The sequence below is a fragment of the Falco cherrug genome, chromosome 7 (assembly GCF_023634085.1).
Source record: "Falco cherrug isolate bFalChe1 chromosome 7, bFalChe1.pri, whole genome shotgun sequence".
NCBI lineage: Eukaryota > Metazoa > Chordata > Aves > Falconiformes > Falconidae > Falco > Falco cherrug.
This window is the reverse complement of record NC_073703.1, coordinates 40,470,817-40,495,059: the sequence shown is the minus strand read 5'-3', so window position 1 is coordinate 40,495,059 and position 24,243 is coordinate 40,470,817. Positions and strand designations below refer to the sequence as shown.

At 40.8% G+C, this 24,243-nt stretch overlaps 1 protein-coding gene and 1 long non-coding RNA gene across 6 annotated transcripts in view; one reads left to right on the top strand and one right to left on the bottom strand.

The window, feature by feature from the left end:
* Positions 1 to 6,305, top strand: part of C7H14orf132 (chromosome 7 C14orf132 homolog) — a 37,369-nt gene extending 31,064 nt beyond the window's left edge. The window contains exon 2 of the mRNA XM_055716702.1: positions 4,754 to 6,305. Coding sequence (XP_055572677.1) covers positions 4,754 to 4,978 — 225 coding nt within the window. The 3' untranslated portion in view covers positions 4,979 to 6,305. The remainder of the gene's footprint in view (positions 1 to 4,753) is intronic.
* Positions 6,306 to 6,334: 29 nt separating this feature from the next.
* The window catches only part of LOC114015756 (uncharacterized), a 66,310-nt gene continuing 48,401 nt past the window's right edge, over positions 6,335 to 24,243 (bottom strand). Inside the window, exons 3-9 of one of the 5 annotated variants that reach the window (XR_008733248.1) lie at positions 21,693 to 21,791; positions 17,164 to 17,247; positions 15,539 to 15,709; positions 13,704 to 13,763; positions 11,675 to 12,140; positions 10,775 to 10,798; positions 6,335 to 10,346 (exon numbers count right to left, since the gene is read on the bottom strand). This is a non-coding gene — a long non-coding RNA (uncharacterized LOC114015756). Of the gene's footprint in view, positions 12,141 to 13,703; positions 13,764 to 15,538; positions 15,710 to 17,163; positions 17,248 to 21,692; positions 21,792 to 24,243 lie in introns of all 5 variants that reach the window. The other 4 variants (XR_003559861.2, XR_008733247.1, XR_008733249.1 and 1 more) reach the window with 4 other exon arrangements.

Below are 24,243 nucleotides of genomic sequence, written 5' to 3'. Positions count from 1 at the left end.
AGGTAGCAGGAACATAGTGTTACGCTTCTGTAGCTGACTATGAAAAAATGACAGACACCTGATTCTCAAAGATGGGGAGCGGTGTTACTGCTGAGTGATGGATTTTATGTGATGCTGCTTAAGAAAGCTATCATGTTTAGAGTATCAGTGACTGGCATCTGACATGTTGTTTTTCCTTGATGTGAATCATTTTGTTATAAAATAGGATTTTTCTGCTAACTAGAAAGTGTCTCACTTAACTGTTCAAGTCCCTTGTTCTCCTCGTGACCCTAAAGCATCCCTTTGGATGTCAGTGGGAGATATTAGCACAGTAGGTGTTCTCATTATCACTTGACATTTTGCTGTTTGGTTTTCTGCCTGTTGCTATTTAATGATTTCAGTTCTTTCTTTGCCAGTCCCAGAAACCATTTAGCAAGCAACGTACTATTAGCACTACTTAACATTATTGACATAGTCACTAGGAAAAGAGTTTCATTTCCGAACAGTGCTCAGCATTCCCCCTTGCCATCTGTTCCTGCTGTGTCACTCACTGTCGCCTTTCCCAGTTAACCCTTTGTGCTGGCCTCCTCACCCAGTGCTCTTGGGGAGGGTGGCACAGGCTCTGCACAGCTTTGCCTGAACTGTAAAAATCCTCTGAGGCTAAACCAGACTGCAGGTCGCTGTAATGGCAGTGGCATGGGGGCAGTTTTTGGCTGATGTAAATTGGCATCTGTTTGCTTTTTAGAGGCACAGACAGAGCAAGCACAGAAAGCACTGCAGGCTTTCTATCCTTAGCTGACTGTTCATCACAGGCACTTTGCAACTCCCATTAGTGTCGGGTCTGGATGTCTTGCAGCCTGTAATGTAATATCTTGAATAAGACTGCAGAGGGAAGATACAGTACCTTTTGGGAGAACAAAGACATCAAGACTGAGCGATGAGATTCATCTCACTGAAGTTAAACTACCAAAAAGATAGATTGCCAGTTGATATTAATCGCCCGTGCTTCCCTCTCTCCAGTGGAGAGATGAGCATATCTCCCAGGGATGATTTATGTGACTCTGATCACTGGGCAACCCTGACTGTTAGACGGCAGTAAGAGGCCAGGCTGAGAAGGATGATCAGCTTTAGATGAGCTCAGGTTGAGGCTGGACAAGTTCGTGGTAGCAAAATTCTTTGCGAGCTATTAAATCCATTGTAAGAGCATCTGGCTTATGAACTTTCTGAGCTGAGAACAGTTGGAGGCGGGGAGTTGGTAAGGGGTAGTATCAGACATGCTTGTCCTGGCGTGCTCTGGCTTTCCTAAGCATCTATTTATGGCCACCGTTGGAGCTAACACACAAGGGAGATGGACTTTCTGTCTGACACCATATGGCCATTCCTGCGCTCTTATGTGAGGCCATTTTAGCAGTGAGAAGCGGGGAATACACATTTAGTAAGAGACAGTTTCTGCAAATGGGAAATTGGCAGTAAGGTTTATTTCCAGATCTGTGGCAAAGTGCTACTGACCTACAAACAGAAAAATTGGAAGTGAATTTTACAGAAAGAGCCTGTGCCAGGTGCTGCTGAATGTCAGTGCTTTGTATCAGGTCACCGCAAGCCTTTCGGAGATTCAGATGAGCTGTTCCACCATGTGTTCCCCTCAGATGGTGCAGACAGCTTGCTTGAGCCTTACACGGTATGAGGAGATTCAGTTCTGACATCATTTGCAGTGTGGTGTGTAGCTGTGCTGCTACATGGATGCTCCCTGCGTCTGCAACAGCACCAGGTGGACTAACAGGGTAGAAGCTTGTCACTTCAAGTAACTGGCTGAGAGCACAGAATGGATGGCCCCAAAACCAGGTATCACTCACCAGAACAGTGCTCATGACCTTCCACTGTCTTGGGCACATGCACATATATGTGCACCTCTATATTTTGGATGATTTTTCAAGTTGAAAGATTTTGCAGAATTGACAATCTTAAATGCTGATACCCTTAAAATGGTTTGCTAAGGAGGCATGCACCTCAGACTGAGCATTTTGCTGCCCTTGTGGTAAACGTATGCCTGTCATTTGCTGCAAAAATCTTTGACTAGTGTCTCCATAGCTGTTAATTGGTAGCATCACTGCATAAATACACTTCTGTTTGAAGTCAGAATTGCTTTTTATGGCAACTTCTACATTAAAAAAATACTGATTAAACTGAAAAATGTTTTCCTTATCAAATTCCAAGAAACAAAAAAGGCCAGTGGAATTGGATTCAAAACATTAAGCTGGGCTTGATGTGAAATAGAAGCTATTGCTCTCTTTAAAGCACACTCTGGTGTTGAAACTGGCAGCAGAAGTCTTTGATGCAGGGAGAATGTATCAAATTTTACTTTTGCAATTTGCTTTTGCAATTTCCTGTTTGGTTTCTTGCAGTCTCCTTTTGTCTAACCATATTTGACCTCAAAGCTAAGTTTATGTAAGGTGGATTAGTTAGTATGACATATCCATTGTGGTCTTTCATCATTCTCTGTTTCCTTTTGAATGTGACATGATATTTTCTAGTACAGGTGAAATTCGTTCAGCAGTCAGCTTTGAAAGGCTCCGTGTTTCATAGCTCTCTAAAATGTTGTGGATAGTGAGCAAAAGAAGTTTTTTATTTCCTTTACCCTCGAGCTTCTCAAATTCTTTGCTCCAATTTGTAGATTGCAGCCACCACTGTGGAGAGGAGAGGTGTTGTATCCTCAAGTCCTGTGCTGTTCAGCACCCTCCATAGCACAGCTGCACACAGCCTGGAGGGGTGCGGTTTGGTACCAAAGGGAGAGGTTACAGGGAGAGTCAAAATGTGATGCGGGAGTTGAAGGACAGGGTGTTAAAAGAGATTAATTTTTCAGCCCAGTAAGTGCCGGGCACGGTAAGTGAAGGCTGATGGTACAGCAGCCTTCTGTGATGTGGCTGAACAAAGACAAGACTGATTCCTCTGTTATTCATAGGCCACGGTGACTTCAAAGTTACGATGGTACTACTAGTAGTGTAGTAGCAGGAAGGATTTTTATTTTGTTGTTACAGAGACAGGGTTTCAGTTGTAGGAGGAAGCCTGTTGAGAAAGGTGAAGAGTAATAATGCCAAAACCCCAAAAGCACTTACAAGTAGGGTGTAAACCAGGAGATTAAAATTGCATCCAAAGGTTGGAAGGTGACAGCAGCAGCATGGAAGGAGAAGAAAAGGTTGGTTGGTGTTGCAGCAAGAGTGTTGCTTAGCGAGAGCATTCTCAGAGTTTTTTCAGCTTTCCTTGAAGCTCTGGAGTTCTACCAGATCTGAAAGAAAAGTGTAGGTAGGATGCACTGATGTCTAGGTTTTACTTATTGCTGAAGATCAAACCAGTCATCAATGCTATGATGGAATTTTTTCCTTCTGGTCAGGCTGGCAGAGAGATTTGGACATATGGCTCTGGGCTTCCCATGTCCATCTGTCGTGTGTAGTCTTGCTCTCACCCCCCCAGTAAACCTACCTACTACAGTCCTCTGGCAATTTAGAGTACTGAAGAGACTTCGGGCATTACAACAGCCAGGAAGAGCTCATGCTCTCCCAGCAGTACATAACAGTTGCTGTTCCTGAGGTTGCTGAGCAAATCTTTGGCTTTTTACATGATATTCAGAAGTGTGTGCCCTGAGTGTTTATAGATATATGAAGATGTTCTGCAGCTTTTTCTGAAACAATGTCCTCTACTTGGGTGAGACTGGAGTTTGCACTCGGTGAGCTGGGGGAGACTTCCAGCTCTGCATTCTGGCACATACAAGGGACAAGGATGGAAGCAAAAAGCTTTTGTGTGGACCCTTTTTTAGTACTAGATGATCTTCATACTGCAGTAGGTATCCTTCTCTTGCCTTAATAAGGAACCCCCCATACATTTGCAGAAGGATGTAATTTTACACCTCTGTATAGAGGTTAAAATAGTTGTTGACTCGTAAAGAATATGTGCTGTGATCTAGGATGAAGTATTGGAATGTGTATAAGGACAAGGTTAAACATTTCCTTTTTTCTTTAACTTTACCATATCCCTGTATTGAATAACCGCTGTCTTACTGATAACTTTTCCTGGTATCACTGAGAAATCCACTAAAAGTACCAAAGAAGTTTTGTCCTTCCCAGTAGGAGAAGCCTGGGGTGGAAGAAGTGTTGGAAATCTGCCACTTACTTCACTGCTATGGAGCCTTTCAAAATCCAGTTTGCAGTTTTCCACTGCATAGGTTTATAAATCCTGAAGCATTGCAATGGTGTGTTTTGCAAGTGAAGTTAGCTTTACAGTAAGAACTTTTGCAATTCATATGTTTTTGCATGATGTCTATGTAAATCAAGGGTTCACTGCTAAGTGATACTTAAAAGGGGAACAAATTCTTTGTATCATGTTTTTGCGGTGCTTGCCTGATGCCTTATGGCAGTATATTATTGCTTGTAGTCACCAAACAGTTGTGTTGCTGTAAACTTACATTTTGGTGTGTGAGTGCTTTGGGGATAGCTGTATCTCTTCTTTCTAAATGCATATAATTACTTAGGTTGACTTGGAGCCTGCGTGCTAGCTCTTATGTGTAGCCCATGGAATATACATAGTTTTTCTGCAATAATATTGATTCTAACAGAAATGCTGGAAGGTGTGTGTCTGTGGTATTCCTGACAGACTAGTACCATGTCCATGAAATCTCAGTAGATTTGCAGGTTTGCTGTTGGGCAGTCTTTTGTAATGACTTTGAGACAAAGCAAATACAGATACTAGCTTTCATCTAATTTTTCTGTATCTTTCTTCACAGCTTCCTGTTATGGGAGGAGCCTTTATGGACTCACCCAACGAGGACTTTAGTACGGAGTACTCCTTGTTTAACTCATCAGCCAACGTCCATGCAGCTTCTTCCATGCCAAATCCACCAGAAGAGACATCTCGTTCTTCAAATGATGCCATATTGTTATGGATTGCAATAATAGCAACAATTGGAAATATTGTGGTTGTGGGAGTGGTGTATGCCTTTACCTTCTAGGATGACTATCACTCCAAACACTGGAAGAGAGGATAACTGCAACAGTATTTGTCACGTGTATGTATGTGTGTATATATACATGTATATCTATATAAATACATATAGGTAGGGACTTGTTGATTAAGTGCTGCCACAGTGATGAAAATGAAATGCAAGTTAATCATCTTGAATCTTGATGGCAGACAGCTTGAATGCAATTGCGAATTGTATGGAAGAGAGCTTTAATTGAGAACAGAGCCAATACCAGTTTTGTATAGAAATGTAATACAAAGACCACCAACGTGGGTATAGTAAATACAAAGAGAAAGTGAGATGTATATAGAAAGTGCTTATTTTCTACCGTTTAGATTTTTCTAGCAGCTCTTCCATATTTTGTCAGCTTTTTTGTGCGGTTTTTTATTGTGGTATAACGTTGTATGAGATTGTTCTGTCATGTTTGCTGGACGTCTTAGTTTTCCAGATGGACTAAATGGTCAGCATTGGCTCGATTCTGATGAAGTCCAGGTTCATCATGTGTGAGTCCTCAGCATGTGCACACACTGCTAGGCTGGGTTCAGAATCGTGAGTCTTAAAGCTGTGGCAGGCAGATGCATGCTATCCAACACTTGCCTTCCAGTATCAGCTACTGGATCTGATAATCTGTGAATTGATGCTAAACCTGCCTGCTGTTTTTAGGAGGAGGCACAGCTGGTGTGAGGTGTGGCTGGTCTGCAGACGCTCTGCACTCCGGGGAGGAAGCGTTAAACAGAGCAGCAGCCCAAGCGCCCATTTCTGGCTGGAGGTATTGGATTGCAGGTTTGTAGATGTGTCCCTTTCAGGAAACAAAGGCCAAATACCATGCTTTTCAGCTCATTTCACTGCAGTCCAGATTTCCTGCAGAAGCCATGGACTTTCGTAAGCTGATCAGTGTATCAGAAGAATCTGGAGAAATTGCGAAGCCTAGTTAACAGTGAATGATGTCTGTGAGAAAAATAAGAGTTGGAAGAAAGATTGGACACTACTGTGCTCATGAGAGAGGGACTGCAAGAGGCAGGTATGTCCTGGGATAGAAACAGCACAAGAAAGGTAGTAAGTGACATACACAAGTGCTTGTATTTCAGTATTAATATGTCTCTGGATTCTGATGAGGCTCCTGGAAGTGAGTTTCTTGTAGCCTGCTTTAGGCAAGTGATAAACTCCAGTTAGCACTTGCATTTTTTCTGATGAGAGACAATATTTTCACTGCATTGTTCCTATGAGTGATTCCTTTACAAGAGCTGTATCTTTTCAAAAGAAGCTGTAGCCTTCCGTACCTCAAAGATTACAGAATCTTGAGGGATGGGGGGGGGGGGGGGGGGGGGGGCGGGAAATCACCTCTGTTGGAAATTTCCCTCTTCCCCTTAAAAAATAAACACAAATACATAAAAAGTCTGCGCTTTGAGAATAGTAGACAAATCCTTCCTCTATGTCTGCATATACTGTATAGGTTTTCTGGCTCATACAGTTACTACCCTAATTCCAGAAAGCCTTGTCTGCAGGGACAGAGACTATTTTTGACACTTGCCTGCCACTGGACTAAGAGCTACTGAATGTGTAGAGAGGTTTGAATTTTCTTCTTTTCTCTTTAAACTAACTTTCCAGCAGAGCTGGTGGACAGTTACTTGAATCAAAGCAGCATACCCCAAATCAGTATTTATAACCGCTCATAGTCATTGTGTATACTTATTTTTTTCCCTCTCTATGAACTGGCCTTTAAAGCTGGGAAAGATGCAAACAGAGCTAACAGGGGGGAGAAAAGAAACAAAAGTTATTTTGAGGATGGGAAAAACAATGACAACTCACTTGAACTTACCTGCTTCTGTGTGTGTAGTTATTTCCCTGTTTGGAGGCAAAATTTTGTGAAAATGGTTGAGGACAGATGAGATCTGTGCTGGAAAAAAGTATGAACAGCCCAATTCTGGAAGATCAGCAGGACAGAATGTAGATTCTGTTTAATAAAATAGCTGTAGTCTTAAGACTGATACCAAAACGATGATTTTCACTGCCCTAAAATAGCTATTCATTCCTTCACAGGCAGAGGAAAATAAAAAAGAGGGGAGCTGCATAAACTATGTACTTTTCATCTTCTTTCACTCCTCCCGATTCTCACTGAGCAGAAAGCAAGCTGTTAAGTAAGACTGGAAGGCTACAGAGAAGTTTCCAATGCAGAATTGGAAGGAATGAGCAGGACAAGGTCTGGTGTACAAACACGTAGGACCCATGGAAATATTGCTTAATGTACTGTACTGTCCCCAGCCATTTTCTGATATCCTATTGCCTTTGTAATTGTACCAATTACTCGTGGACTTTTTTTTCTTCAGTGTTTGCATAGGGTCTTTAGTTAATCCAGATCTTACAAGCACTGTTGTTGCATGAAGAGCAAAACATTTCCACCATGGTAAAAACCAGTTTGGCACTATGGTATTTGTCCAATGGCATTATTCTACTGCTTAATGAATTTGCCAATGGTGTGCTTTGTGTAAATTCCTAGAATATTAATCTTAGTGCAATTAGCGATGTTTACATCTCTCTCCCAAAGCACTGGACTAAATTTTTCACCCATGAAGAAGAGCATTAGAGCGGGAAGAGTAAAGAACCACCACTCTGCTAAAGAAACAGAGAGACGGTTTTGTGTTGCTTTTTCCAAAGAAAGTGCCCTACTTTCATGTGAAATTGATAATAATAGCAGGAGTGTTGGAAAACAATGAGTTCTGCCTCCCACATCCAGATCATTGTCATACATATTTTCACCATTAGAGGCTAAGCTGTCAAGAAGGGCCAGACAGAACTTCAATTAAAGTAATTGGCTTGACAGTGTGACATGGCAAAATGGGTGCAGGCAGCAAATGCAGGCTTTCCCTGTCTCATAGCTAAACTGCTAAACTGTGCACCTTTTCTGCTGGGAAAAAAATAGGTTTAGGATGCAGGCACACGGATATTGCGTGCGAGACACTATACAAAATATTGTCAGGTGTATTAAAGATTCCTAAATGAGAGTTTGAACCAGTTCTGCCCACTACGATCTGCTTTGATAGTGGTAACATGCACACTGTGTTTCTGGATGTTGTGTTCTGGCTTCATCCACTACAACCACTTCCATCTTCTGGGAGGTTAGTTCTGGGACGTTAGGGAAGGTTTAAAGTCAACTGTTGAAAAAGGGGACTCATCTGTCATTAAGTTCAGAGAAACTACAGAGGGGAATGGAGAAGTGGATGAATAGTGGATGTTTCATAGGTGTTGTCTGTGAAAAAAGTTACAGCTTCTTTATGCAGGTATATATTATACCCTGAACCATCAACACAGCTAGACTTGGAGTGCTGTAGCTCCTCCTTACCTTGGAGCAAGGATGTCCAATTGACAGTAGTTAGATGACTACTGTCACTCACTGAGGGGTGACTGGTAAACCCAAACACGTTCCCCAGACCTGTTCTCTGAAGCTGTTCGGTAAAAGCAGAAGAGAGCTCTGTGCTTTTGTATCAGCATGATAGCAGGGTTCAACTTGTAGAAGATCTGTGCTTTAAATGAAAGCATCTAGCACAGATACCACTTAGAAGATCCTGATTGGAGTTTGCTCTGTAACAGACAAAAAACACTTTCTATCTGCAGTGTTAGACCTCTACCTATGTTGTAAACTTCATTGTATGAACACATGAAGCCATACTCTATGTGCTCTGCAAAGTTGTTAAAGATCCATGGGAAGCAGGGAGACGAACTGGATGCCCTAACAAGTTTCTTCTAGCCATGGCCTCTAGGGATCTATGGCAACAAAAATTATCCCTTGTCCTATCACTACATGCCTTTGTAAAAAGTCCCTCTCCCATTTTCATAATATAAAGTAATTAAATGCTAATTGTTTTGCTCCAAGCAGCCAGCAGCTTGACATGGCAACTCTGCAGCCAGCACAGCAAAGACTAAGTGCTGAACAATTATGGAGGAAGGTGCAATAGGTAGGAGAACTGAGTGGGGAACAGCTATTCCTGTTATAGTTTTATCTGCAGGGCTAGGAGTCTGTGCTTGTCCACAGCATTAACATCTTCCTAAAATGCAGTGGAGGAGGAAGATGCATTTATGTGCATATTTGCAAAACCGAACAACAAATTTTGAAACTGATGCAACAGTAGCAGAGAGACTTGTCTGCTAGAAATAATGTATTTAGCCATTTGAGTGGGCAAGTAAGGTAATAGATATCTCAGAAGTAATAAGATCCCCTCTCCAAAATCCTTGTTTGCAATGGGACTTGAGGGCAGTCAGCATCCCACCCAACTGTGGAGCAGCCTGTAATAACAAGTCCCAAATCAAGAGTAAATAGAAGCAGCTAGCCATTATAGTCTTATCCTGTACATCCATTTGAAGATAAAGGGGAAAATACGCCTTTGTCTCTGGGACCAAATGAAAACAGGAGGCCTTAGTCTATTGGTTGTTATATATTTTGCCTATTATTAGAAGCTTTTGGTTTTTATTTTCAAACAATTCCAGTTGTTAATATCCTCTTCACATTTCTCTGCAGGCTGCTGAGTGTTATTAATTTCACGTAGCTCTGCCCGTTTATCCAGTGTAATTTTACTGGGTTTCCTGTGGCTAATCACAGAGCAGAATCTGGAAAATTACTCTTTTTTAAAGGATGACTTCCATTATTGCAATAAATAGGCCAAAAACCAGAATCTCAGATCAAAACGCTTCTGTGCTTTTGGAGAATTCAGAGCTCTGAGAATTGGATTTCATCTAGTTAATGCACAGAAAGGAAAAGGGCAGGCAGGTCCCTGGTGATACTGTCAGACATCAGGGTTCTGACAGGCAGAGCTGAGCATTCATGAACTGCTCTGCCCCTCTGAGCTGTGCTGGCTGCCTGGATGCACCACCTAAGCTGAGTTTAAGTGAACTAACCATCAGGTACAGCATGTCCCTCCCCATCTTACAGTTTCTAATCCTCAGGGAAACAAGTGCATTTATTCCATTTGCAGAAGAGCCAGAGATTAATATTGTTTAGGTACGCTGTTATTGGTACATTGGTCAGCCAACATAAGGTAGATATAGGGACGATATAACATGCAGTTAGCCCTTTGCTCCTGATCTGGGAACTTCCTAAATAAATTAAAGCAACCTGAGGCCTTAAAGTCTGCTACTGCCCTTAGACTGACACTAACTTTTTGTGTTTCCTCATACAGCCCCTCTTTGTGTCTTACCAACTGGAAACAGGGAAAACAAAGTCACCGCTGTGCTCTTCTCTGGGTGCGTAGGGAACTGCAAACAGCTAGGCACCAGCCATGTCCCGTTTTAGGTTTTGGTCCTTCAGGCACAAAGGAGGAAGGTGTCCAGTTCTCTACCTCGGAGACTCCAGGGGAATACGTGCCTTTGAAGAACAAAATGGCATGGCAATTTTATCTCATTCTGGCCTGTACCAGAATATTTACACCAAGGCAATATGACCAGACCTACTTTTGCAGTAACATATTTTGGGAATTAAAGCAACACAGTCAGGAACTGGAAAAGAAAGTAACCCTGGTAACACAAACCTGTCACATATGTAAACACCTCAATGACATGCCTCTGAAGGCAGGTTTGCCTGAGTGTCATAGGCAGACTTGATCTGTTGGTACTAAGGCAAATGTTCTTTCATATGAGCACAAATGGAATGGTGTTTCCATCTTTTGAGAAAGTCTTAGGAGCATCTTCCCACTCATTCTATCCTTCCTATGCAGGCTGCTAGTGAAGATATTTTTCAGTTGTAGAAAATACTCAAAAAGCTTCCCATGTTGGCAGTATACATACAAGATTTACCTTCCAAGGCTCTGCTTATTCTCCCTGCAACAGCAAAAAAATACCTAAGTTTCTTAAGCATGGAAAGTTAATGAGTCAAGTATCATCTGTACAGTAGTAGCGCCTCATTTTACTCTACAGCTTTATGCCAGTAGGTCTCAAAGGGGATCTTACTACCCAGACATTAGAAAGGCTGAGGACAGAGACAAGTTGCTTCTCAGGAATGTCTCAAAAATCACTACCCCGTCCTTTAGGCTGCATCATTCCTCCTTAAAGTACCTGGTGTGAACTTGCATTCATCCTTGTAAACCCTTTGTCATCACCACGTCTCTCTGCCTTTATTTTATTTCTCCCCTTGTCTTCTCTGTGTTCTTTTTGTTCCCTGGCATCAGAGCGTGTGAGCATTTGGAAGCCAGCAATGTTCTTCAGCCCTTCTTAACCACCTCCTTGACTGACTTTCACTGACAGTAAGTGATAATTAAGGACTTAACACAGTAAGTGCAAAGATCAGCAATATAAGGTCTCTTCCTGTAGGAAGATTGTAATCATTATCTGCCTTAGCAAACCGCAAAGTGTTTCCCCCAAGCAGAAGAGTAAGGTGTGGCCATGAAGCATCGTAACTGTATTGTCAATATCCATACAACCCAAAGCTACCTTTTAGAAATTCAGATTTTACAAATACTACGCTGTTCTGCAGTCAGCATTTACTGAGCTGTTCCCAACCCCAAGTCCTTGGTTGTTTCTAGCACATCAGAATCAGTGGTAACACACTTGGGGTAAGACAAGGGGAGTAGAAGAGGGTAGTAGTAAGAACAGAAAAGCTTCACGTGATTTAGTGTAGGGCCAAGGCCATTAAACACTAGCCTAGTCAGTAAAGAAAAACAACAACAATGTGCTAAGCCATTGCAAATGTAATCATACCTGTAGTTCTCAGATGCACGGCCAAGCTGCTGTAGCCAGACCGGGCATTTCTGAATCTCACGGTGAGCAGAAGGAAGCATATGTCTTGGCCAGGACCGAGAGCGCTGGGCAGCCTCCCTCACAGCTCCCTGCTTGTTCTGGCACTGCTTTGGGAGTTTCCTGAGCTGCAGTCATTAAAGGTGGTACCGCATTTCCTCTGGAGTTCAGTCCCACTAATGAGAAAAGATTGAACTGTTTACAGATTTAGGCCTAAAACTCGTCTCAGTTGCCACCTTCACAGGGTGATCAAAGTCCCTGAGCCTGCAAGCTGCTCCATCCAGAGGGACCTTTGCCTCCACCTGGAGTCAACTGGATTAATAACACTCTTCTGCACTTCTCACGTCTGCTTCAGTGGATCAACATGCAGGACTAGCTCTGGGGTTGCTGGGGTTTTGTTTAAAATATATCTAAAGATGTCCGTAATTTCCTAATCAAAAGAAAGAAAGCATAACTGTATTTTTTTTTTTTTAAATGAGAAGGTAACATAAACCAAGTCTGAATATTTTGATAGATATGCTCGAAGGGTATATAATGTAGCAACGGTTGCACTATTTTTTCTATTGTCTGATCACCTAGCCTGAGAAATATTTGTTCTTTCCTTAACAAAGAGGTCTTTCAGTTCTGAAGTTACGAAGTTTGAAAGGAGTGGAGTGCAAAGTCTCAGTGAAATTTTAAACGAACGTAAATAAATCCAGTAGCAGCTTTGTGAGGTAGCCTATAACATTTGTTTTTCAGTTAGCTTAAATATTGCCTAATTTTTCTTTTTTCTTCAAAAGTAAGCTAAATAGTGACACTTCTGAAAGCATCTGTACTTCACGCAAAAACACGGTCATATGGAAATGACATCTTTCAGCTCACACAAAACAGCTTTACAGGAGCCCTTGTCTGCACTGTTATTTTTCTTAATAACGCTAGACAATTTAATTCTCTTGTGCTTTCTCTCTACCCTGTTTTGTACACTAACAGGTTTTCAGGGCTTCTCTGTATTATTTTTTTTGGTTTTAGTATATGGGTTGGTTTAAAGAAAACCCCTTACTCTTGTAATCATTGTTCTTGAAATGCGAATCTCTGTAAAGAGAAAAACTTTGAAAATGCCCTGTTTTCTCTAAGCCTACTGTAATTAGCAAATTTAGTCAACAGAAATGTATTCTTTTAAGCTCCTGTTCTGTTCTTTTCCAGTTATTGACTGCTGTCACTATGTGTGTATTTAGTGCTGGTTCTTTAACTGTGGTGAAAATGAGAAGTTTTGTTAACATCAGATGGAAGTTGTGTTTTTGGATAAAGTTCTTTAAATTGATGGCAGCGTGTGATTTTTCATTTTATTCTAAATTTAATTGAGAGTATTCCAAAGTCTAATTTCAGTTATTTAATTATTACCTCCAGTGGTACACTGACACTAATAATTTGTTGCAATTTACAAATCTGCATGATTTGTCAGCCTTGGGAAACCATCTCTATCGCATATATGGCACAAACCAAACACTGTGGCTATTTCTACAGAAATAGATTCACCTCCTCTCAAAGTTTTAAGAAGCGTCTCAGCACATCTTGGAGCCAAAAATAGATGTCACAACTTCTTCAGACATAAACTCAGAAGCCCTTATACCACGAACCATTGTGTTACTGCTGTCTCCCAGTTCTCTCTTCAGTTTAGCATGACCATCCTGTCCCACAGTGCAGTGTGGATGATTTTGTGACTGTGACCCCAAATTCTCATCCTAGGACAGCCATTCCAAGGGCTTTTTGGGAATTGAGGGGGGCATCTCTCCTTACTGTAGGATGTTCAGCAGACTTCATAAAAGCACACAGTGGCAACAGGAAGGAAAACCTTTGGCTTTCCTAATACAATACACCATGTAGATTATCACATGCCTTATGATTCTCCAAAAGGGATCCAATGAGGCAAGTGTGAACAGATCTACTGAAGGAATGACAAAAGGATATACTAAGTCACCTCTCATGCATAATTTTAAATAAAATTTTGACTTACCTTTGAATGAAGCAAACTCAGAACATCACAAAGATGCATATGCCAATCCTGATAGCAAGTCTGAGAAAAAATAATTAAAAAAAACCAATCATATACATGTTTTCTTCTAGTCCCAATCTTTATCAATCTGGCAACATACCATATTCCAGAGTTCACTCATCAGAAAGTAAGGCAGTACAGCGGCTGCACTACAGCCATATCTAATTATATTTCATTTTTCCATTGCAGCTATGGAATCATAGAGATCTCAGTTCTGTTCCTTTCTAAATTCTGCACAATAATTAGAAATGAGAATAGTTTAGAAATGAAGAGAATTTTCTGTTGAATAGTCGTTAAAAGATTTAGCTATGTGTGATCAGACTAATAAAACCAGCTGAAATTGCTGGCACTATTTATTTGCACAGCATTGTCTATATAAACAAACTGGATGGTAACAATACCTGGTAAATGTTAATTACAACAAAGAACATCAGCCTTTTAGCCCAGGAGAGCCTGTCCACTACAGCACTTCAACTGACATATTTTCCTTTGCCTAATGCTATGTTACAGTTTTCTTTACGATAAAGAATAATTAATTCAAATACTTTGGAATGACTGAGCAACTTCATCGTGTTAACTGGAGCATGCACACATCTTACACGGGGGCTGATGAATTACCTTTATAAACAGCCTGCTATCCATTTCATTGCCTGCTGTGATAACAGAAACATTGGAATCAGACAGGAGCTTGCCTTTTGCTTTGAGTTCTTACAAGATGCCGCAGTGTTTGAGAGGCGGTGGGCTGAGAACACCACGCTGTGAAGTTGCCAGCTCCCGCGTGGTGCAGGTATGGCACTGCGACTCAGCCCTGGCGTGGGGATCACAGCAATGACAGCTCACCTGTCCTCCCGCACCTGCCAGCCGGACTCATTAATGCTGTTCCCTAGAAAGGCTTTGTTTTGAGCTAACTAAGGCCCTTTTTTTGTAAAGGCTTTATTTTGAGCTAAGCAATGCAAAGTTTGTATTGCAGTTCATAAAGATGCACCTTATAATCCTGAGTACATGAAATCAGCTGACTGCCACATTTAATTTACATATTCAGAGAATCCTTGCCCATTAGAGGCATGAAGGGTGCTCCTTTTATGAAGATTTTTCTTCTTGTAATTTGTGTTTTGAACTACAAAGGTTTATGCCTGCAGATGCCAGCTGGGTACAGAAGCAAGGTTTACTGGGCTGTGAATTTCCCTAGCAATTCCTTAAAGGATAAGTAAAGTGATTTATTACTCCCTGGGCCTCCAGTGTAGCAAACAATTTTAAACAGAGAATTTTCTCAGAAGCTCAGCTCTTCTTCTGAGCACCGGGGTGGTTTTGGTTGTTTTGGTTGAGAGTTTTTTGTGGGGTTTTTTTTTGTTGTTGTTGTTCGTTTTGGTTTTTTTAATCTTTCTACTGTTTCCTTTCTTACTCAGTGCTAATACCCAAATTCTTTTGATCTCTGTTAATATTTATTATTTGAAAAGACTGAGTATATATTCTCCAAATTCCTCTGTGATAACAGCTGATGCAAAGGAAGTACCTATAAAATATTTATTTCCTTCACCTTCCAGTAAATCAAAATACCCACTAATTTCTTTGAAAGCCTCATGATTTTGGGTTTTTTAAAAGTTTATATTACCACACCAGTTTCTCTTAGCCAAAAGAAAAGAGTTTCTATCTTCTGTGCAAGCTTTACTACTATTTTCTGCTTGCTGTGTATTGACTTGACTTTGTTTTAGTTGGACCCATCTTCTGAAGTGCAACTTGATTGGAATCTCTGAAAGTCAAAATACAAACTTGGATCATTTAAGAATTTTCCTTACCTTCCTGTTTCCTTTGTAGTTCAAGGATACTTAGGACTTAGTTCTTAAAGTTGTTGTCCCATTTGCCTCACTTCTGATTGTAGGACACTACATGAAACTTTTATTTTTCCATCTTCCAATCGCAATCTAGAATTGCTATTCTTCAGGCAGTTTTGGGGAAAAAAATCCATTCTAAATGTGGAAAAAAAAAACCGACAAATGAGCAAATATAAAACCCACAATATTTTGTCCTGTTTCAGAATAGTTTTGTTTAGCTTCAATTTTATCTATAAGATGTTGCGAGACCTATGATATGACAAGAATCAGGGCATTTTTAGTACAGTACAACACGACAGCATAATTGTAAACAGCTTTCACACGCTAAAACTTACGATATAATCTTGTAATTGAGGAATGTTTTAAATTTATCAATACATGAACAGCATTCTGTGTCAAATTACACTGATTTTATTTATATAAACTAATATCTCTTCTGTGATAAAAACAGTTCAGACATGCTCAAGTGCTGGGATTAAGAATGCTTTCCCCAGTGTGGCTGATTTAGGTTAGATGAGAGCCACCCTTAATTTAGACCTTGAGCATTCCCGTGCTCACGTACTTACCATACATTAATTCATGCTAAGTGGGAAAGAGCTGTCTCAGGAACCAGCTGTGTCAAGAAAAAATGACTTAGGGGTCTAAAAAGCTCTGCTTCAAACCGGTTGATTATATGAACAGCGTAGGAAATCTTCACAAATGCTCAAGAAAACCACAGCAGGGCTAGTCTGATGAGAAACTCCTGCACTTTCCATGGATTTGTTTGCAGCACGGGGCTGGGAAGGAGGGCACCGTGCCAGCTCCCACATGGGGCTGCTCATGGCTTGCTGGGACAGAGACTGGCTGCATCCCTTCGAAGTGGAGCACACACAGCTGACCTGGGAAACCACTGCAGAGTAACTACTGGTTGTAGGTTACCCCATCTTCTCTGTGCAGATGGACCCTGTGAGTCACTACAGGGAAATAGGAAGAGCCTCCTTCAAACCTGCATGGTAAGGGACTTGCATTGCAACACGAGTGTTTTAACAGGAAAGAACCATGGGAAAAGAATAAACTTAAAATCAAGTGGTGAAGCCCTATATTATATTTTAAAAAAAACAATGTAAACCAAAAACAATGGAGCAAATTTGGCATACAAATGAGGATAATGTTCTCTCTTAAACCACTTGACTATTTCCTCTTATGGCATAATACGAGCCAGGGAAAATGCCACTACATCACATCAGCAAAGCCAGAGTGCAGGACCATTCCACAAATGGAAATAAAAAAAGCCTCTAACATCAGGGGGAGATTACTGTACTACAGGTGTTAATTGCCTATTCCATGCACATCCCGCAGACAAAACTGTAGCACAATAGCGAGATTTAAAACAAACAAAGAAAAGAAAAAAAAAAGCCTCAGAAAAACTCCAAACAGTTCCAGAGTGCAGAAAGGCAAATTTTGCATGAAGGCTTTATTCTGACTGACCCCTCGAAGGACAGATTGTGCTTTTTGTAGGCTGCTGGAAAGGCAGCTCTGTCAAGCCTAGAAGCAATTCTATGACTGGCACTTCAATGGCAACAGTGACTTTGGCATGACCCGTTACTTACCCTATGGACACAGGCAATGGACTTCACTTGGCTTTCCTCGTGCACCTCCCACTTAATGTTGCGAGCTTTTCACAGCACCAAAGACTGCAAAACATGGCTTAATTTTCATAACCAGCTTAGTATCTTGTCATGCAGGCATCTGTCTCCTGCCACTTTATTTAGCAAACCTACAAACACGTTAATTTATTCCTCATGCATTTGGCTCACACCAGTGTTGAAATTCCACTGAAAAGCTGCCAGAATGGATATCTCAAGTCTCCGCTTTGCTGAGAAGAGCATACAAATGGTATTCAAAACCCTTCTCCCTCTCCTGTGTCTGCCTTTATTTTCAGTTCGAGCACAGGAGCTGATAAACTTCAGGCTATCCTTTCTCTGCATGAGGGTCCCTGTCCAAGTGCCATCTGAAAGCCCTTCTGCCTTGTTTCCGCTGCCTGGCAGAGGTGTGTAGAGTGCTTCTGGGCTGAGAAACGCATTACACCTGGAACAGTCCTGGTCCTCACCTGGCCAGACTGGGGACATCACTAGAGTACATCAAGTTACTTTTTAGTTTGCACACCAGGGCACTGCTTGTTTAGGAAGAGTGTTATACACCCTAGTCTTGCTCAACTACTTGGTTAGGAATTCATCCCATCCACCTTCACCCAAAACAGCAGAAGCGCTCAAGGCTGACCAGTGATGCAACCTAAGGACTGATTATTACTTTATCACCCTGAAGTTTTTGCAGATGGGGTTTTGATAGCATAGATTGCAAGATTCAAATAATGATGGGACCTGTGTGGTTAACCACATGGGTTAACAGCTCAGGTTAAATGAAAAATGTAGTAATTAATGCACCAGGTCTTGAAACTTGATGCCAAGGTGAGTCAGCTGAAGAGTTCTACATGCCATATCCCACCTTAATGGGTACTACAGTGTCATTTTGCAGTCCCATCTCTCCTGGTCAACTTAAGAAAGCATGATCACTTGGCTCTAGGTATTTGAAATTAATACTTTTTTTCAATGCAAAGAGAAGTCTCACTCTTCTCTCTGCTGGCTTCTGGCTTTGAATCTCACTTCAACTCAGGGAAGGTATTTAAAAGTCACCCAATCCAGTCATTCCTATAGGAAAAATTTGCTAGGAGAAGCCATGAAAACCTTTAAACTACTTCAAATGCATATTCATCATTTGAACACCTGCATGGCATTTACTGGGAAACTTAAAACAGTTGCAGTGCAGCCATAGTTCAACATAGCCAAAGCTGCATATTGGTACTTTTTGTCTTACCCTTCTCAAAATATGTAATTGGTGACTGGAGGAGCAGTGTAAGACTCAACTTCTGTACTCCCAGCTGAGTGTCCTAACTGCAAAGATGCTTGTATTCACTCTCTCTCAACCAGTTAATCTTTATTTAGTGCCTAAACCTGAAACGGGAGTATGGCAAATAGTATTCTACAGCTCAGTGAGTACAGCCTTCAGCTCAGGAACGCAAGTTCGTTTCCCCACACGCAGTAGAGGAACCTGATCTCCTCTCCTCCACATTTAGGCAAGTGCTCTGACCAATGAATGCTGGCCATTGTGGGGAAGAAGGAAGGAGAAAGAATACAATGTTTTAGTCTTGCATTGTTTTCAAGTTCTAGTGGTGCACTGAACCTCACAGAGTAAATTTGTGGTTTGTGGAACACGGGCTGACTGCTTGTGACCATCAGAAGAGTTATCCTTTGAGTAATGTCCCAAAGCAGACCTTAAGAAACCACAGATGCTTGGGTAGTTCCCAGGTCAGACAGCTTCCAAGAGAGATTTGGGAGGATTTGGTGACTTGGGTTTGGAGGTTTTGGTTGGTTTTATTTGTTTGTTTATTTATTTGGTTGGTTGGGGGTTTTTTTAAGACAGAAACCCTGATGACAGAAATTAGAAGCTTAAATTTTTTATGGAACTATTCCTAAGTCATTTGGAAGACTAAGTCTTATCTATTGATTGATTTATACACTTGAAATTCATTAAAAATCAGTACAACTACAGAATTGGTTTGATTTCTATCACTGTTAGGATATATAGCCTTATGTTGTTTATAACTGTTGACCTGCGTTACCTTTTCAGGTTGGAAAGCTTTCTAATAATCAGATTCAAGACAGTATGCTTTTCGAGTAACAACTTTTAGTGCCTGTTCCGTAAACCATAGGGTTTGTTTGATGTTATTGGTTTAGTGCAATCTGTGAGGCTGTGAGAGGATGATATCATGGTTTCTTTGAGTGGAGTTTCAAGGAAGTGAAGGACATTTCTGAAAGGAAGCTGTTCAGTTCTTGTCAGAACAAGATTTTTTGAAGTACTTGATAGATTTTCATTTATCAAATGCCCTTCTGTGTAAACCTTGCTGTGTCTGCATCTTTTTCAGCTCCTTTAAGTCTTAGAAAAAATGTTTAGCTTTAATTTGAGACACTGATATGTATTAAGAACTGTTCTTCCCTATGAAATTAGAAGCAAAACCTTATCTGCTTGCATGGAAAAACAGCCTCTAAACCTCTCTTGCTTAAGTTTGCAGATGTGAGGATCTTCATGTTCCTTTTTTCCCTTGACCTACAAGTTTATCTAAACACAATACCTAAGAGTTATTTTTGTTCTACAGTGATTTGCTTCCCTTCCTTTTCTCTCCTGTCTTCCTTGAATTATGTCAATGTACACAATGCAAGTGCCTTCCATTCTTCAGACTGTTTGACTTTGGAAAAGTACATAGATTTCCCCAAACAGCTGCAAAGTTGAGACACAAGATTGAAGTATTATTCCTGATGAAAACTATCTAGGATTACATGATATAAAATCTGAAATAATATTTTTCCTATCTTGTTTGGGAGACCAGTAGCTTTAATATAATCAGAACCAAAGTATTTCCCTTCTTTTCCATCAGTAATGAATACGGTTTAATGTAATATTATAGCCTTGAGACAGCATTAGAGCTCTCTACTGGAATGCTACGTTATCTACTGCAAACTAATCATTATATTGTATCACAGTTACAATGAATGATGAGTCTTTTTCTTTATAGTGTATAAAAACAAAATTATTTTTATCCCATTTGTTGATTGGTATATGAAGAATTCACAGAAAGCTTTCCCCAGCCCCCCTTACTGCTTGCTTTAACCTAAGTAACACAGGATACAGTCATGTTAGTTACGTAGAGACAAATCACAAAATTAAAACAGATACTGAAACAAAAATAAGCCTACTTCTTCTGTCAACAAAATGTAGCTTTAAAAAAATACTCCTTCTTAATTAATGGAACTCAGTTACAGAAAGGATTCATAAAATCTAAGTGTCGAGAAAGTGCTGTTTGGAAATGTGTGGTCTAATTATATACAAGATCGAGTTAAATAATCAATATCTTTTAGCTTTGGAATCCTTTTAAGAATTCCTCTTAAATATTATTGAAGGTCTAGATCACAACCTTGAAACTTTCTTGTGTGGTTTAGAAATACAGGTGAAAGTTATTTTTTATGACTTTCTATGTATTTTGCTGAGAAACCTTGGAAACAAATACATTAGTATTTCATTTCCGTTACTCAAAATAGCACCATCATTTATTGATTGGAGCAAATTAAGCAATATTTTCAGCAGATCCCCAAAAGATAATCTTACTCATCTTTTGCACACACATTTTTAATGACTCTGCCTAGAACAATACTGGCTCCAGTAGGGTCCTTCTTGATTTAGACCACTAACAGTCAGCTCTGAATCAGACCCTTTGTTTCACATATGTCCCAGAAAATGCCCAGTGGGATAATTGCTCAGTGCAAGACTGGGAGGAAAAGGCGGCAACTGTTTCTAGTCGCCCAAATTATCATTCTTTAACAAGCTGAAAAGCCAGGGGAATTTGAAAATTCTCCTTTATAGTGTTGCCATGATACCCGTCAGTATTTCTATCCTCAGAATGAGGACTGAGCTTTCCCTTTTTGAATCAGCAGATTAAAAGAGTGGATCTGTTCATCAGGTCCTACCAGTACCTTTCCTCCTTTGCTATGGGAACCTGCATCCCTGAAGGCAATGAGGGGAAAGTTCTCTGCATAAGTATATAAGAACTGCTGCTTGGCTGATATGTAAACGTCTACTGTCCTTCAGTGGCTCCAAATTTTTAAAAGCAACCTACCCCAAGACCAGCGGAAAGAAATTTGCTGATGCTATGTTTCCTGTCACCACTCTTTGACACTACTTTCCCAGTTTTCCATGAGTGATAGCCTGTCTCACTAAAGCATGCATTAACTATACAATATTTCTTTTTTTTGTGGCGTTTCCTACCAAAAGAAATAGCGTATTAATGGGCATCCAATTTCTGACACACATTTCTCCTTTTTTATTTTTATTTTTTTCTTTCTAGATCATATGCAGTGCATTTTCTATGGTGCTACTACAATTGATTTTTTTTTTCCTTCTGTTAGTTTCTTACATGATGCTTGTTTTTAATTTTGGTCCCTTTCTATCTGTGGGGTTTCTTTATACAGTTTGGTAGTCCCCATTCAGGAAATCTCAGAAACTCAGTTTAATGAGTGGGAGCTCTTACCTTAAATCTTCACTGTATGAATCATATACTGCACGTTGTAGATGTTCAGAGCCACTTCAGCTGTTTTGGGGGTTTTTGTTTGCTTGTTTGTTTTGAAACCTACAAAAAAACCCAAAAAAAAACTTTTAAAAAATTAGGACATAAACAGGATTCAACCAAACTTGCACAAAAACCCAATAGCATTTCTCTGATTTCAAGGATATGTCTATACAATTCAATGCAGCATTAGGCCAAAACACCTGAAAAACACTTTCCTATCTACACCCAGCAGTAAATTCACATTAGCGTGGTGTTCTTCTGGGGTCATCGTATTCCTCTCTCAGGAAGGAGGTCACTCTCACTTGGGTGCACCAAACATAACTTGCCCATGCATACATCAGTCATCTTACCATAAGGCACTGCTGTACCCAAAACACATCCTTGTGTTGTCAGGCACTGACGAATAAGTGTTGCTTTGCACAGCCAGAACTGACCCCAACCTGAAATGTATCCAGAATGTGTGCACCCCCTGTGGGCCTTAGTTTCTTGTATTACACCTCATCTATTCCCTGCCCCCAGAGGCAGCTGTGAACACCACTCTATCATCCCTTCATGTGCCTGCAGGTGAAAAAGCTGACATCCTTGACCTTTTTTCCATTTACAGCCTACTACTCAGAGCACTCTGAGGAACTGAGAGACCAAGCTGAACCTCTGCAGAGTCTACAGTGCCTATAGCCATCAGACGCAGGCGCATCTTATCCCAGGACCGGCTCTCTCAGATCTAGAAAACCAATAAAGCTGTTACATGACAAGAATAGCCATGATCTGAAGCTTAATTGTACAGGTAGGCAGAAGCTTGCTTGACCTAGAGTGGCTAGGTGGGACACCACCCTGAGGCTATTATACGCCAACATTTGGAGTGGTGTATTGGCACAATAACACTAATTTTAAGTTTAATGGAGCCACACTGCTGATCTTGCTAAAAGTAAGTGAGATCATTTAAAAACACGAAGTAAATTTTTGAGCAACCCAGTATTTGTAGAAGGTTGTGATTATTTTACTTGATCTACAGAATCTGCCCTCTCCCAAATACTTGAGCCATGAACAGAGCAGTCACCTAACATTTCAAGATATTTCAATGTGTCCAGAAGAGGACAACACAGCTGGTGCAATGACTGGAAAGCTTGTCCCATGAGGAGCAGCTGAGGACTCTGGGTTTGTCTAGTTTGGAGAAAAGGAGGCCGAGGGGTGACCTTACTGCTCTCTACAGCTTCCTGAGGAGAGGGAGGTGCTGAGCTCTTCTCCCTGGTTTCCAGTGATAGGACTCCTGGGAGTGGTTCGAAGTTGTGCCAGAGGAGGTTTAGACTGGTCATTAGGAAATACTTCTTTACCAAGACAGTCATCAAACACTGGAACAGGCTTTCTAGAGAGGTGGACAAAGCCCCAAGCCCATCAGTGTGTAAGAGGCAGTGCCCTTAATAACATGCTCTGGCTTTTGGTCAGCCCTGTAGTGGTCAGGCAGTTGGACTAGGTGATTGTTGTAGGTCACTTCTAAGGGAACTGTTCTAATATTCTGAAAAAGGGAAGAAGACAGTATACTTCGGGATCTATTGATTACTGGTTTGGGTTTGTTGGGTTTTTTAATCTTTAATTTATGGAAACACTACCTTAAGAATTTCAAGCAGTCTGTGATTAAATATGTTGTACATTAAAAAAATAATGATTTTGCACTCAGCAAGAAGACTGCAATTTCCACCGTCAGTGAGAAACCTGAGACTTTCTGTATATTCCAACATGTGACAAAAGTGGAATGGGAGGCAAGCTTCTTTAGGCAGATGTTGGCTGTAAAGAACATGACTATATGGAAATATCTTGGTTAAATAATCACGAAACGGGCAAAACAGCATTAGGGCAACAAAGCCACATGCTATAGCTCAGAATTAACTAAAAATAAATTGCATCTGCAGCACAACAAATTATCAGCAAGGCAGATGGCCAAGAAGAGGAAAACCATAATTGTTTCCTCTGGGGCTGGATTTCTGAAAGTAAACACTCAATTTAGTCCTGACTTTGTAACGGAAAATAGAATTCAATAGCATGGAGGAAACACCGGAGAGTCATACAATGGCAATGCAGTACTCAAAAAGACTAGCCATGAGAGGGAAGGGACCGATGGTGACAATTGTTCTTTAAGTCAGTGCTGAAAGCAGACTGAGAGGAAGTTTGGTCTGCCAGGGAGGCAACAGACTGGGTGCTGGGAGACTCTGGCCTCCCCCGGCTCTCCTGTTTACTTCTGAGCTCCGAATCAGGCATTGAATCCCTTTGTTTGTATGGTGCTTCCCAAGTGACACTTCTGTCTGGGAGGGAGACATGATCACGGGTTTCATCACACTCTAAACTAGATTCTAAACAGAAGAGCTGACAGATATTCAAATACCATCAGAAGAAGTTGAAGTAGTGATGTAATAAATAGCCCAAGAGACCACTCTATGGTGGTGGTGCAGAACATGGCTATCCAAGAACACGGGACACCTGCCAGCTTCATTTTAGATGCACCAAGAACATGCCATGA